General features: G+C 40.9%; 1 protein-coding gene and 1 long non-coding RNA gene across 3 annotated transcripts in view; one reads left to right on the top strand and one right to left on the bottom strand.

Annotated features, from left to right (window-relative positions):
* mfsd2ab (MFSD2 lysolipid transporter A, lysophospholipid b) overlaps positions 1-1,210 on the bottom strand; it is an 85,794-nt gene extending 84,584 nt beyond the window's left edge. The window contains exon 1 of the mRNA XM_085962676.1: positions 1,025-1,210. Coding sequence (XP_085818802.1) covers positions 1,025-1,117 — 93 coding nt within the window. The 5' untranslated portion in view covers positions 1,118-1,210. The remainder of the gene's footprint in view (positions 1-1,024) is intronic.
* LOC147103234 (uncharacterized) lies at positions 1,001-11,863 on the top strand. 2 transcript variants are annotated; one of them, XR_015072927.1, is made up of 4 exons: positions 1,001-1,087; positions 2,214-2,284; positions 5,357-5,423; positions 11,181-11,863. It is a non-coding gene; the product is annotated as an uncharacterized LOC147103234 (long non-coding RNA). The 2 variants fall into 2 exon arrangements; XR_015072926.1 differs by lacking the exon at positions 1,001-1,087 and adding an exon at positions 1,392-1,938.
* Positions 11,864-15,139: the final 3,276 nt, after the last annotated feature.

Raw genomic sequence — 15,139 nt, 5'->3', positions numbered from 1 at the left:
GTCGTGTTTCCTACATTACAACAATGACTACACTTCAAAAAGTACTTCATTGGCGGCAAAGCACTTTGGGACGTCTGGTGGTAGTGAGAGGCGCTATATAAATGCAAGTTTTTCTTTTTCTGTCTCACTTTTGTTTTGATGGCAGGGGACATTTTCCCCACAAGACAAAAAGAGTTTGCAATGAACCCGGTGGCTGGACAGAGGGGAAACAAGACAGGCAGGGAGTTTGTGAAGTAGCTCAGTCTAGTTTGCTGGCCGGGCCTGTTGGGAGTGAGTGGCCAGAGACGCGCACACCTCTAAACAGCAGGCCAATCACACGGCAAAGTCAGGGAGTGAGAATCCAAACGTGACGGCGAACACATGGCTGAGTCAGTCACGGGGCGGCTAATTCCCATTCCCTTATATGAGCAAATAATTAGATTAATACCCAATGTGTGGCAGAGGCTATCTTATTATTACAGACTTGACGATATGGGAGAATGAGTTCAGCGGGCTTTTCTCGACTTGTATTGCCTGAAGTCTTATTTCAAACTTCACACACACTTTGAAAAAAAATCAATCTCTCTCCAAATTGTTTCCAATTGAACTGCAACTTCTTGACTCCGCGTCTATCAAACAAACTTACAGCGAGTAGCCGCGGGTTCACTATCGCTTCAATTGAAAGAAGCAAATGGAGTCTCTGTTTCCTGGTATCGATCTGACAAAAGGAAGCACGAGTTCGGAATTCATTGTAAAAGATAAATGTGATCACAAGTTGAAAAGCTTATTGAGCAGCGCTTTGAGGAGAAAGCAATTTCGAGTCGGACGTGGAATTTGAACCTAATGTCTTTCAAATGACAATTCTGTCCTTTCCGGCTTTTGCACAAAAAAAAATCACCTCATAAAAAGTTATTAAGTTTTATTTTCCTTAAAAGTTTTTTTTTTAAAAAGGTAAATGCCGTCCCACACCCTGGGTCAATATCTTGTCAAAGTTATTACTACTTGTTCGTTTTGTAAAGTTTTAGGAAGCAGCGGTCCTTTTTACCTGTTTTAGTCCCCGCTCGTCCGGCGTTATTGTCCTGGGCTGTAAGAAACTGGCCGCGGCGCTGTAAGTCTCTCCACCTTCTCCCTTTGCCATAGTACATGGAAGTGTGTTTAGTTACGTCTCGTCATCGTAGACTTGGTGAATGAACGAGTTGTCCTCTTTCTTTTCCCGCCCATCGATTTTGCTGTGGTACCACGTAAGCAACAAAGGGTGTGATCATTTCCCTTCGCTTACCAAACTGGCCGCATCGTCCGATGGCCTGATCGGGAATTGCTGGGGCTTCGGAACATATAAGAAAACACTTAAAAAATAGCATGCAGCATTCAATGCAGGTCTAGAGTGAGAGAAATCATAGTTTAAGTATTAAATAAAAACAAAAAAAAGTTGGAAAATTACCCATCAGTTCTGTCAGTATCTGAAAGACTTGCATTTATATAGCACCTTTCACCACCTCAGGCTGTCCCAAAGCGCTTTACAGCCAATGAAGTACTTTTTGAAGTGTAGTTTCTGTTGTAGGAAATGCGGCAGCCAATTGAACACTGCAAGCTCCCACAAACAGCAATGTGATAATGACCAGATAATCTGTTTTAGCAATGTTGATTGAGGGATAAATATTGGTCAGGACACTAGGGAATAACTTCCCTACTCCTCTTTGAAATAGTGCCATCGAATCTTTTACAGCCACCTGATAGAGCAGACACGCCTCGGTTTACCATCTCCTCCAAAAGCTGACATGGATGGAAATAAAAGGAGAAACACATGGGTTAACTAAGGGAGAGACCCTTGGTCAGAATAGATATTTAAAGTAGTGTTTTTTTCCCCCCCAGATCCTAACTCAGGGTGTCTAAGCTTGTGGCTCGTGAGACGCCTGCAGCCTACAAGCCCTGGCAATTCAAAAGGCCGCTCAGCCCCATGTAGGTTTATATTTGCTACTTTGCCATGTTTGCATTTTGTGAGCCTGGAAGTTTGGAAAGGGCTGTTCTTCGCACTGTTGCCCCATTGATAGATACATCTTAAATCGAACACCAACATCTGGTTGTATAAGTGATTTGAGATATATGTAAATTAATAATTAAAACTTTGTATGTTGTACTGGAGGCTCCGTAATATTCACACAAAGACAAAAAGCTTGGAAACCCTTTTGCTTTTAAAAAAATATGTATTTCCAACAGTTTCTGTTTCATTCCAGATTTTCATCATTTGCAGTTTTGTAAAGAATCATGACAATCACACTTGCCTTGTTTGTTCTGGACTCTTAAGGTAATTTTTTACCGCTGTAAAATAAATTCATGTGTAAAAAATATTCAAGCTATATGTCATAGAGCTTAAATAGCACCTAAACAATGGGAATCACAGTAATTTTGTAGATATATGGACAAGTAAAACCACTTACTATTGAAGATAAAGATAGATAAAGAAGTAGAAAACGTGTGTCTAAGAACACAAGAACTAGGAGCAGGAGTAGGCTATTCGGCCCTTCAAGCCTGCTCCGCCATTCAATAAGATCATGGCTGATCTACCTCAACTCCACCTTCCCGCCAGATCTCCATATCCCTTGATTCCCGTAGTATCCAAAAATCTATCGATCTCTGCCTTGAATATACTCAATGACTGAGCATCCACAGCCCTCTGGGGTAGAGTATCACAAAGATTCACGAACCTTTGAGTGAAGAAATTTCTCCTCATCTCAGTCCTAAATGGCTGACCCCTTATTCTGAGACTGTGACCCTTAGTTCTAGACTCCAGGGGAAACATCCTTCCAGCATCTACCCTGTCAAGCTAGTGGGGTCCACACTTCAAATGCCACTTTACACAGGTATCTATGAGACATTCTGCTTACACAATGGCTAACTAACATTCGTTGTTAAAGGAAGGGAAAATGGTATTCATGAGTGACATCACAGATGGTTGTTTTGGTCACTGTACTGACAGTTATATTTTGGTGCTTGTAATGCGTGGCATTATAGAGACTGAATGTTTTGGATTTGTACAGGATTTTTACAGAATGTTTCTACTGAATGCCTGAAGGTTAATGCTGGAAGAAAAGATAGGGAAGTAAGGAGGTCCACAGTCTTAAGATCCTGGGAAAATTGAGTTGGAATAACTGAGAGTGCGATGAGTCATGATTTAGAACATAAGAAATAGGAGCAGGAGTAGGCCATTCGGCCCAATCGAGCCTGCTCCGCCATTCCATAAGATCATTTCAACACTGCAAGGAGGAGACAACAACAACTTGTATTTATAGAGCGCCTTTAACATAGTAAAACGTCCCAAGGCGCTTCACAGGAGTGTTATAAAACAAAATTTGACACCGAGCCACATAGGGAGAGATCAGGGCAGATGACCAAAAGCTTGGTCAAAGAGTGTCTTAAAGGAGGAAAGGGAGGTAGGGAGGGAATTCCAGAGCTTAGGGCCTCGGCAGCATGATCACCAATGGTGGAGCGATTAAAATTGGGGATGCGTAAAAGGTTAGAATTGGAGGAGCGCAGATATCTTGGAGGGTTTTAGGGCTGGAGGAGATTACAGAGTAAGGGTGGGTAGGATAGAGACAGAGCAATGTAAGATAGTATATTTGCAGCATAGGAGATATAAGGAAGAAAAGTTAAGCAGCCCACTAACTATGGCATTATTGATAAGTTAGGGACAGAAGGTTGAGAGGGAGACTGGAAGTTATAAAAATGTTTCTATGACATTGTATGTGTCAAAATATGAAAATGAACTTTACATTTCTGACATAAAAACAATTCTGGCTAGCAAAGATTTAGTTATATGCTAGAATTGTTGACATTCAGAACTTTATATCAAGTATGAAACAATGCATTTAAAAGTTACAAACTGATTACATCTTAATTGATTGAAAGCTTTGGTTAGGAACAAAACATCCAGACTTAAAGGAGCTACATGCCCTTATCTGGTATTATTGGCAATAGATCCACAAATACGATGTTATGATTCCAACAATCTGATAAGAGATGTGTATTCAAGCCAGTTCCAGTCTTGAATGGACTTTGGCTTTATAGAGAGTTAACAATTGCTGAGGAGGGGGGAAAAGTTTGACACAAAAGAGGCAACCACATGTTCTGCTGCAAAATATATATTTGTTGTAAAATTGACAGCATATGTGTATTTTTGCACTGCCCACATCTTTTTTCCTATTCTGTCTGTTCGTTTACAGTGGTGCATTATGTTTGTGGTTTGATGCTAAGAAGGGGTCAGGCACTGCTATTTTTTCATCTCTTCCCGCTTCTGCCGCCTGGGAGAAATATATATCTTGTGTATTTTTAAGAGGCAACTTCCTACCCTGATGATCTTCTAACTTCCAGAACACTGATGTAGAAACACATTATATGGATCTCATTAATATTTATTAGTGTTGCCAAATGGAGTAGCAGTTTCAGAGCTTTGATGTATTAACATGCAACAGGGCCCAAATCTCTCTGCATGTGCATACTTTCTAGCAAAACTCATTGACTAGCTATTGGTAGTGGAAGTTATGGCTTATGCTTTCAGTCCCCAACCCAGGAGCACTGAAGCCAATTGAAGTAACCCAATTGCTGTTGGGCTGAGGCCATCCAACTCGGTACAGACGGGAGAGTGATCCTAGAACCTACTAATCCGAGTGGCTCAGCACCACACTGGGAGGTGTATTTTCTCACCAATGGATCAGGAGAATTACGGCATATTTTTAAAATTACAAACTTAACAAAATCTAAATATAGATTAGCACATCTGCTACCTCACCAGGATCACAATTTTAACGTGGATTACCTGAGCGCATTGCAGTTCTTCGCCAGTAAGTCATCAGGGAGTGGTTGCTTCCCTCCCCCAGAAAAAAATGTCTGCACACTTGCCACTAAACTAGCAGTTGGGCCTCTCAATATCTTGCTCTGCACCTGCCATTATGCATGGGGAAGGGAAAGATGCGGAAGACCTTTACAAAAGCACATTGTGCTCCTCTAAGCATGCATGCTGCTATTATTTTAAAGAAACAGGACAATCCACATTTTTTTTAAAGACAAGACAGGACAAGACAGGACAATCCTAAATGATTTCAATTGTGCCAATTTGTTTTTAACCCAGAACTCGGGTGCCTTTGGGTTTTTCACTTTGATTTTTGACTTGGTTGCTGCTAAAAATCCACAATGGGGACACACCTTGTGATCCCTGTAGATTTGAAATATCTTCAAGGACTGTGTTATTGAAAAAAAAAGCTATGGGCTTGTAAGCTGCAAGTAGGGTTCAGCAATCAAGCATGTTGCTTCCAGTTTCTGTAGCTGGGCAAATTCACTGATAACATAAATAGCTCGCATAATGCTTTGTCTTTTTTTTCAGGTTTTTTCCTTTAAGGATGTGGCGTATGATTTCATAAGTCCCAGCAACTCTCTGGTACCTTACTGAGGTGGGCTTTCTTTATATGCGAGTTTAAGCAGCGTGCATTGGCTGGCTAGTCGACTTCCTCACAGCAGAACCTGATCCTAAGCACACTCAAAGTTCACATTACATGTGCAAGGGTCACATGATAGGGATCAGGAATAATTCATGCTCAGGCTCACTGAAGCAAACTGAAATCAGCTACTTCAGTACGGATCAGGGATCAAACCTGGGATCACGTGGCCTGTATGACTCAGCACTGCACTGAACATTACATGTACCCACAAAGCAATTAGGATACCTCCCCATCTGCTTAGCTGGGCTCTTCTCCCATCAGTTGTCTGTCTCCTTACTGCTCTTTTAAATTTGCATAGATGCATATTAGGGATGCAGACATAACTATACAATTTTTCTAATTGATCCAATTTTCATGCATTTCATACTGTAAGTTTTACTACATAGGAAGTAGGAAGGAACTGTGAGAGTGGAGTAGGGGAAAGCAGCAACTGCATGAATTCTGTACACATGTCCAGCTTCTAGTTTATACTGAAAGGTACCCAGAGACAAATGAATCACCCCAGAGTGAGCACTACTCTAACCTAGGTCTGTTCAACTCTGGTGAATTCAGAGCTACTATAGGTCATGTAGTGCTTAGCCATAGGCTATTCTGTAATTATGCTGCCCTTTTTTGACAATGGACTGACAATATCCCTTTTAATAACTAAACTTTAACAGAAAATAATAAAAGTGGTGCAGACTAGATGGAGGCAGGTGTTTTTTTAAAAGAGAATTACTCTCATCTGAGGGTTGTTGCGATTTATATGAAATCCAAACTTAGTATTTATCATTTTGCTCCTAATTAAGTTTGACTTTTCATAAGGATCATTATTTTTTATTACAATTGTTTTCTGGTTCCAACATGTTTCATTGTTCCATTTATAGTGCACAATATACAAGGTGTAGTGCACAAGAATTTTCATGCATTATCACATTGTTCTATCACGGCTTGGCTTTCGGGTCACCCCCTAGTAATTATACAGCACCTACCACCACCACCAACTAAGATCTGCTAATAGCTCAGGAATCAAACCTGCTCTGAGTGTGTCAATTTACACAACATTCATCATTACTAGAGTCTAATTAGGGCTTGCCTCCCTTAATGGCCCATTTGGTAAATATGTTGTCCAGTGTTGAACCTACTCATACAGACCAGGAATGCCCCAGGTTCGATCCCTGCCCTAAGCTGTTAGCCTTAGTGCCTTGAGGTAGGGAGGGGAAAAGACTAGGGAGATTTCACCATCGATTGAACCCTGTTGAAAAGTGCACATGTGTCAATGTCAGTGAGAACGGGAGTGAGCATGGTTGTGAGGCCCCATATATGTGAATAGTCTGCTGATATTTACTCTCTTGGCTTACACTTGATGAACATGCACTTGGACAGGTTCATGGCTGATGATGTTTGCTGGCCACGGAACCATATCCCAGCATGAATTGGTATCTTCGGGAGAGAAGAGGAGAAAATTGGAGGGGAAATAGTTAAACTTATTTCACATTTATTCAGAACCCCGCAGCTATAATCTGTGCTCAATGTTCAAAGCTGAGAAATTGAGCACAAAGTTGCTCTGCTCCTGATGTCCCATCACTGGGTGCCCCTGCCACCCAGTTGCTTATCCTTTGACCACTACAGTTGCCCCTCCAGCACAAGTGTTGTCAAATTTTTTTAAAAACACAGAATTAGATGCAGAATTTTAGTTTAACTTTATTTTGCAATTTATACCCCTAATTTGTTTTTAATTAAAAAACTTTTTTTTTCTGGTGTTGCAAATGGTTTCCAGTTGAAGAATGTTTCCAGTTAAAGTACATTGTGTTTACATATTGTTTTGCATTGATATCTTTTGCAGGCGGTATATAATTATGGGTGGTTTCTAGTTGACCTACATAGCTTGTGTTGTCTGTTTCTGTCTGGGGGGCAGGGTGTCCAGCGTTGACTAACAGTTGAAGCCTCGCTGGTGTTGTTCAAATGAGTTGGTTGCTATGTGCCTTTGTTGATGCTTACAGAGGAGTCATTCGGATTAGGGCAGGAATAGAAAGCAGATCCTGAAAAACATTCTCTTAATTCAATTTGAATGAGTGTATAATTTCTCTAGACTTGGCCATTTTGCAAGATGCCTTGATCCAAATCGTTGAGATTGTGGTGGGAGATTCTGTGTGCCACCATCTGATTTTTTTTTATTCGTTCACGGGATGTGGGCGTCACTGGCAAGGCCAGCATTTATTGCCCATCCCTAATTGCCCTTGAGAAGGTGGTGGTGAGCCGCCTTCTTGAACCGCAGAGGGCAGTTAAGAGTCAACAACGTTGCTGTCGGTCTGGAGTCACATATAGGCCAGACCGGGTAAGGAGAACAGATTTCCTTCCTTAAAGGACATTAGTGAACCAGATGGGTTTTTACGACAATCCGGTAGTTTCATGGTCACCATTACTGAAATAGTTTTGAATTCCAGATTAATTTAATTAATTGAATTTAAATTCCCCAGCTGCCGTGATGGGATTTGAACTCACGTCGCTGGATCATTAATCCAGGCCTCTGGGATTATTAGTTCAGTAACATAACCACTATGCTACCATATACCTCCATTGGATGCACTGATGAGCAGCCATTAGGCGGAAGTACAGGAGTTTCACTCTGTTACAGTTCGACATCTTCAGTACGTGGGTTTCCAAGAGACGGTGGGAGCGATCTTTGACTTCCGCCCGTTCAGGCCTCATTTGACTGCCACTGATAAGCTCACCAATTGTGGGTGGGAAGGAAATTGACTGGCTCCCACGCTGATCCAGCTGACGGATCGTGTCCGGGGAGGGGGAAGTCCGAGCCTGGCCCCACCAGAAATTTTTGGGCCGTTTTGTGAGCAGCCTCCAGTGGCCACTTTAAGAACCACTGGTTAGGCCACTCATCACCTGGTACAAATGGCTGGAGCGTGGGCACGCCCATTCGTACCTGAAAAGTGGGAATAAGTATGTTAATCTGCCCTCTAATTTATTGCACGCGGAGAATGTATGCTGTATTTCACAGAGGGATTCCCAGTCTTCACCAGTTATTTACTTTCAAGGTCTCTCTCCCAGACCCTTGTCATTGAATCTGTATTTTTTGGGCACATATGAATGTGGCCTTAGATTGTAAACTGAGTGGAGTGGGGGATAGAGCTGTGACCTTTCCACTCCACGGTGCTGTAGTGGGTGAACCGTGCCATTAAACCATCTTGTTGGTCTTTTTTCAACTCTTTTGAATTTGGGGTCCCAATACTGGAGGGGTCAGTGGCAGTAAATGAGGGAGAAATATTTGGGTAAAAAGGAGAACTGGCAAAGGGAGGGCAGGATGGGCACAGATTCAGATGGTAAGTCAAGCTGCTAGTTCACGTGGGCAAGCCTTGGCAGGTCTTTCAAATTAAATCTACCCCAAAAGTGGGTCTCATTAACATATTGCCACTTTGGATGTAGGAAGTCCAAAGAGTTTATAGTAACAAAAGGAAACTGGAATTTGGGATGAATCTAGATTTGATGGGGGTAGATTTTCATCTCACTGCCTGGGTGAGCATTTGACAGGGTGGATCACACGCCCCTTATAGAACCTTTATAGATTATCAATGGAATTTCAAAACTTTTCTAGTCGTATAAACTTGTTATAAATACAATTTTTGGTCTCTACTTGGAAAATACTCTGTTTACTTCAATATATATGAGTATATATTTGTGCTGCTTTCCCAAGAACAAATGTTTGCCCAAAACTTCAGTCTTCAAGCTACCTCTGTCCATTAGTTTTAATGCATAAGGCCCACCATTTCTTGGTGTTTACCAAGAGGACTTTGCCAAAGCTACTGTAAATGAGGAGGTTGTGGGGATACTGGATGAGATCAAAATAAATAAAATGGAGGTACTAGAAAGGCTGGCAGTACTTAAAGTGGATAAGTCACCCGGTCCGGATGGGATGCATCCTAGGTTGCTGAGGGAAGTACGGGTAGAAATTGCGGAGGTGCTGGCCACAATCTTCCAATACTCCTTAGATACAGGGGTGGTGCCAGAGGACTGGAGGATTGGAAATGTTATACCCTTGGTCAAAAAAGGGGAGAAGGATAAACCTGGCAATACAGGCCAGTCAGTCTAACATCGGTGGTGGGGAAGCTTTTAGAAACAATAATCCGGGAGAAAATTAACAGCAACTTGGACAAGCACGATTAATATAAGATAATATGGATTTGTTGAAGGCAAATCGTGTTTGACTAACTTGATTGAGTTTTTTGATGAGGTAACAGAGAGGGTGGATGAGGGCAGTGCAGTTGATGTGTATATGGACTTTCAAAAGGCTTTTGATAAAGTACCACATAATAAGTTTGTTGACAAAATTGAAGCCCATGGGATAAAAGGGGCAGTAGCAGCATGGATACAAAATTGGCTAAGGGATAGAAAACAGAGTTGTGGTGTATGGCTATTTTTCAGACTGGAGGGAGGTATAAGGTTCAGTACTAGGACCACTATTGTTTTTGATGTATATTAATGACTTGGACTTGGGGTACAGGGCACAATTTTGAAATTTCCAGATGACACGAAACGTGAAAGTGAAATTAACAGTGTGGAAGATAGTAATAGACTTCAAGAGGACAGTTAAGGTGATTGGCAGAAAAACCAAAGGCAACATGAGGACATTTTTTTTTACGTAACGAGTGGTTAGGATCTGGAATGCACTGCCTGAAAGGGTGGTGCAGGCAGATTCAATCATGGCTTTCAAAAGGGAATTGGATAAGTACCTGAAGGAAAAGAATTTGCAGGGCTACGGGGAAAGGGTGGTGGAGTGGGACTAGCTGAAGTGCTCTTGCAGAGAGCCGGCACGGGCTTAACGGGCCAAATGGCCGCCTTCTGTGCTGTAACCATTCTATGATTCTATAGACAGACTGGTGGAATGGGCGGACACGTGGCAGATGAATTTCAATACAGAAAAGTGTAAGGTGATACATTTTGGTAGGAAGCATGAGGAGAGACAAAAAAGCTAAATGGTACAATTTTAAAGGGGGTGCAAGAACAGAAAGACCTGGGGGTGCTTGTGCACAAATCTTTGAAGGTGGCAGGGCAGATTAACAAAGCATATGGGATCCTGGGCTTTATAAATAGAGGCAAAGAGTACAAAAGCCAGGAAGTTATACTGAATCTATATAAAAAAACACTAGTTCCAGCTGGAGTATTGTGTCTAGTTCTGAGCACCACACTTTAGGAAGGTTTTGGAGAGGGTACAGTTGAGATTTACTAGAATGGTTCCAGGGTTGAGGGATTACAGTTACGTGGATAGACTGGAGAAGCTGGGTTGTTGGCAAACAGTTAACAACAGTCCAGGTATAAAAAAATTCAACACTTATTAAAACTTCTGTTTTCAAACAAGAAAAATTGTACACTGGTTTTCACACTGATGTAGTACTGAGCTATAATCTTAATTTAGAATTTACAGAAAGGTAATTTGATGGCTTAGTTCCTCTTGTTACGGTAATTTAACATGCTTCAGCTGTATTGGTTACTTGCAGCACAGCTGGACAGGGATGCCCAGGAGCTATCCCATCCCCACTATGTGTTCAGGTTGGGCCATGTTTTCTGTATAGCTGAGAACCAATGCAGGCATGTGCTGTCATTGGCACTCTTCCAATTATTTTAAAGATTTGTTTTTCTCTTCAACTGCCTTAAGTAACATAATTTCTTTGCTCTGCAAATGCTGATCCAGCTCTGCCTTTTTCTGTCTGTTTTCAGTTTGAATCTCATCTCCTACATCAAACACCAAACACAGTAACATCAGTGGACTCCTGATACTGTGAAATCCTCTGATAAAGTGTATTGTTCTTACCATATCTCAACATACAACTAAAACGTGATGGTGCCTTAAGTGTATACCGCTGATATACGATTCTAAGTATTAATTGATCACAAACCTGGCCCAGCAAGGAGATCTGGAACCAAAACAGAAAATGCTGGGAATACTCAGCAGGTCAGGCAACATCTGTGGAGAGAGAAACAGTGTTAACGTTTCAGGTCGATGACCCTTCGTCAGAACTGGAAAAAGCTGGAGATCGAACAGGTTTTTAAGGAGATCTGAATGTCGTCTTGTTGCGGTCATTTAGAAGTCTTTGCTTTGAATGGTGAAGTTTACAGAATTTAAGCTATTGATAAATAAATGATGCACATTCTTAAAATCTGGGCAAGACTACTGAAAATTCTAGGCAAGAGGTTTGAAAATTTGACTATATGAATAATTATAAATATGTAAAAAAAACATAAAATAGCATAATAGAATGTTACAACACTAGAAGAGCTTATTCAGCCGATCATGCCTGTACCGGCTTTTTGAACTGTGGCGAAAAACTAATTATTTAAAGGAGAAACATGTTCCTCTGAATTGCTTCATCGCTGTAAATGTTATAAAAAATAAATATTTGCACCAATTTGTGTTTCTTGGTCCTCACTCATTCTTGTATTTCATGCATTAAACTACCTGTCTAAGGCAGCTGGATCTTGGCAGAGAAGGCTAAACACTAATCTCTTAAACTGAAATGCAGGTGAGGTGAAATTTCAGCTCCATATTCGCATGTTAAAGGGGAGCTTACATCTGCGCTATCCAAAGTACTATATGATTGGTACTAGGATCAATCATTGAATGTAAAAGATCAAAAGATTTGTTTACACTTGTAAAATGTAATTCAAATGGATATGCATGTGAATTCAAGGGACATGTTATTTTCTCTAATTTTATTTTAAAAGAAAACAATGATTTGGTTGTTTACCTATTACCATGTGTTTAAAACCCTATTTTCTATTGGCGCTATCTACAATGTTGTTATTCCTAATGTATGTTTGTTTTTGCTCTGCTTTTGTGCTTCCAGGTGAGGGTTGCCAGTTCTGGAGATTAGAACATTTTTGGCATCCAACATAAGAATGGGGAAGTCCCTGGAGAAATGTGAATTAAGACTCCTATTTTGCTTCAACAGTGTGTTTTAACCTGAATCACTAACAGAAACCCATATTGCATCAGTATGAATTTTTCCATTTCCCTTACGAGCCAACCACAGCCCCAGCCTCAAAAAAGCTGGCTGGGGCAGATTTTCATTTTCACTGCCTGGGCAGTTATCTGGTGGAGTGGATTACCGGCTCTTCATAGAATCCGCCTAATTTTCCTAATCTGCCTAATGGAATGAAAATAATTTTTGTAAGCTGCCACAGATTTAGCATACATAATTCAGCATTACAATTCAGAGAGCAGAATTTGGCAGATTTCAGTTCCAATAAAACACTTCTGGCAAACATTTAATGCCTTTGCATCAAATTCCTCATGGCTCTATTTTAATGGACTATTAACACATTTAAAATAACCTCCATTAAAATAGTGGAGAGAGGATTTCGATACATGTGCATTAAGCATTCATTTGATACCATCAACGACAATACTTTCCACCCTAAAATTTCCGTAAGAAAAGATTTCAACACACCAAAACCTGCTTGTGTCACTTCTGAGTCTGAGGAAACTGCTGCATGCTGAAGATTTATGCCATGTCCCCAGTTACAGTTTTAAACGGCACTTGGCATTGGCTGCTTAACCCAACACTTGCTTCCTTTATATTGATATAACCTGCATGTTTGATGTGTCCAGGTTAACAGGAGACTGAACAGCAGCAAATGGTATTTCAATTTACTTAGTAAAGTTCACAGAAAAGTTGTTTGCTTGAGGCAGTTGATGTAATCCAGGTGACTAACTACAGGATCATTTTCATTATGCTACACTGTGTTGCATTACAAATCATGATGTTTCTTATGACCACTCGGCTCCAGTGGTCGGCCACGCAGAGCAACAAGTCTCAAATCACAGACCCACGCACGTGGATCCACTTATTCAACAGCCCTTTTGTTACTGGCTGTATGTTCTGTTGCTTAGTAATCTGCAAACAAGAACTTGTATGTTCACTATTTCAAAGAAAATCATAAATGCGATCTTTGTACAGGTATTTGTGATTTTACTACAAACAGAGAACTGAGGAACTCTTCCCTCTGCAGATTCTATCTCTATGTCTGAGGGTTAAAATATGCTGTGTTGATGTTGGTGCCTCATGGCGATCTGACATTTTGGGTCTCCTTACCTGTCAGTTACAGGGAGGGGCTGCCTGTTTCAGGGAACAGCTTTGCTCACTTCAATGGGGGATGGAAGTTTTAGACTAAGTGGTTGCATGACCCAGGGAAAAAAACATAAGCAGTGGGTATTGTACTTTGCTTTTGGGTACCGGTCCACTCCAAATCAACTTCCAACTTCTGAAATGATGGATCTCTATGAGTTGACAAAATCAACATTATTTTAGTGAAGTAAATAGATACTTTGAACAGAAACTACTGATCCTTTACATCACTGTGATTTGTCTGGACTAGGAGGGAGTCTATTAAATAAGATGTGGTGCATATGGTTGCTTTGCAGTCTGATCATGACTTCCTCTGATTTATATTCTACTATTTTGGCTGTGTAGTTCAACATTCTATCGGCTTTGATTGCTGCACTGCATTGGCTGGACATATCAAGGGTTGAGTCTACCAAGACACCTATGTCTCTTTCAACCTCACCCGTAGAAATTTCAACATCATTGATAGCCCTACCCTTCCTGGCTGTTCCCTTGGAAAAAATGGCAGCTTCATTGAAGACAGTGGTCTAATCCATTCTATGAAATGAGTGAAACAGTTCTTAGCTGCAAAAGTCCCACTAATTGTGATCTGACTGGCAGTGCTAGAAAGAGTGAGTGTGAAGCACCAATCGCTTTTTGCAGGGAGTTCTCCCAATGTCCTGGCCAACATTTGTCCCTTAACCAACATCACTAAAACAGGGTATTTGATCATGTGTCTTATTGCTTTTTGTGGGAACATGCTGTGCACAATTTCACTGCCGTGTTTCCCTACATTATAACAGGGACTACACTTCTAAAGTACATAAGTGGCCGTGAAGCGCTTTGAGACATCCAGAGGTCATAAGAGGTGCTATATACATTAAAGTTCTTTCTTTAATTAAAACCATCTTCCCCACTCGATTTGAGCTATTCTTTTCTCACTGAAGTGATGCACTGCAAATCTTGGAGACCCTCCAGTAATATCCAAGCAAGTCGAATTAACATGGCACCAGTCTGTAGCTTGTTGTAAGAGATATACACTCATTTGAAATCGGCGGGTTGATATTGCACCCTGTTTCTCCCCACCCAATCCCAGGTTAGAGGCATTGGGCCCTGAGCCTTCACTGCATGAAAACAACGTCTCAGGTCCAGATTTTGGTTCAACAGATGCTGGCAAGTACATAGTTATTATAAGCTTGCTTTATTATACTTAACAGAACAGACTATGGCTCCAGACATTAAAGATCAAATTAACAATTGGTTAATACAACTGCATACATTGGGTTTATGTTTATAATTTAGTTAAATGCATGGATTAAGCAGCAACCATTTATGATGTGACCTTAGTCACTGATAACACTGACAAGTCAGTCAGCAATACAAAAAACAGAGAGGCTGGGTTTACTGGCTTCTTTTAAAGATAATTGCAACTATTGCGTAAACTTGCTGTCAGAATTCATGGAAGAAAATGCAGCCAATTTGTGTACAACAAGATATATGACCAATTAAAGTGTTTTAGTGATGTTAGTTGAGGGACAAATGTTGTCCAGGAGAACTCCCCTGCTCGAATAGTGC

Source organism: Somniosus microcephalus, chromosome 20 (assembly GCF_052327205.1).
Source record: "Somniosus microcephalus isolate GS21.2 chromosome 20, FLI_Smic_1.0, whole genome shotgun sequence".
In the NCBI taxonomy this organism is placed as follows: Eukaryota; Metazoa; Chordata; class Chondrichthyes; order Squaliformes; family Somniosidae; genus Somniosus; species Somniosus microcephalus.
Note: the sequence above shows the minus strand (reverse complement) of the source record. Positions and strands in the feature narration are given on the sequence as shown.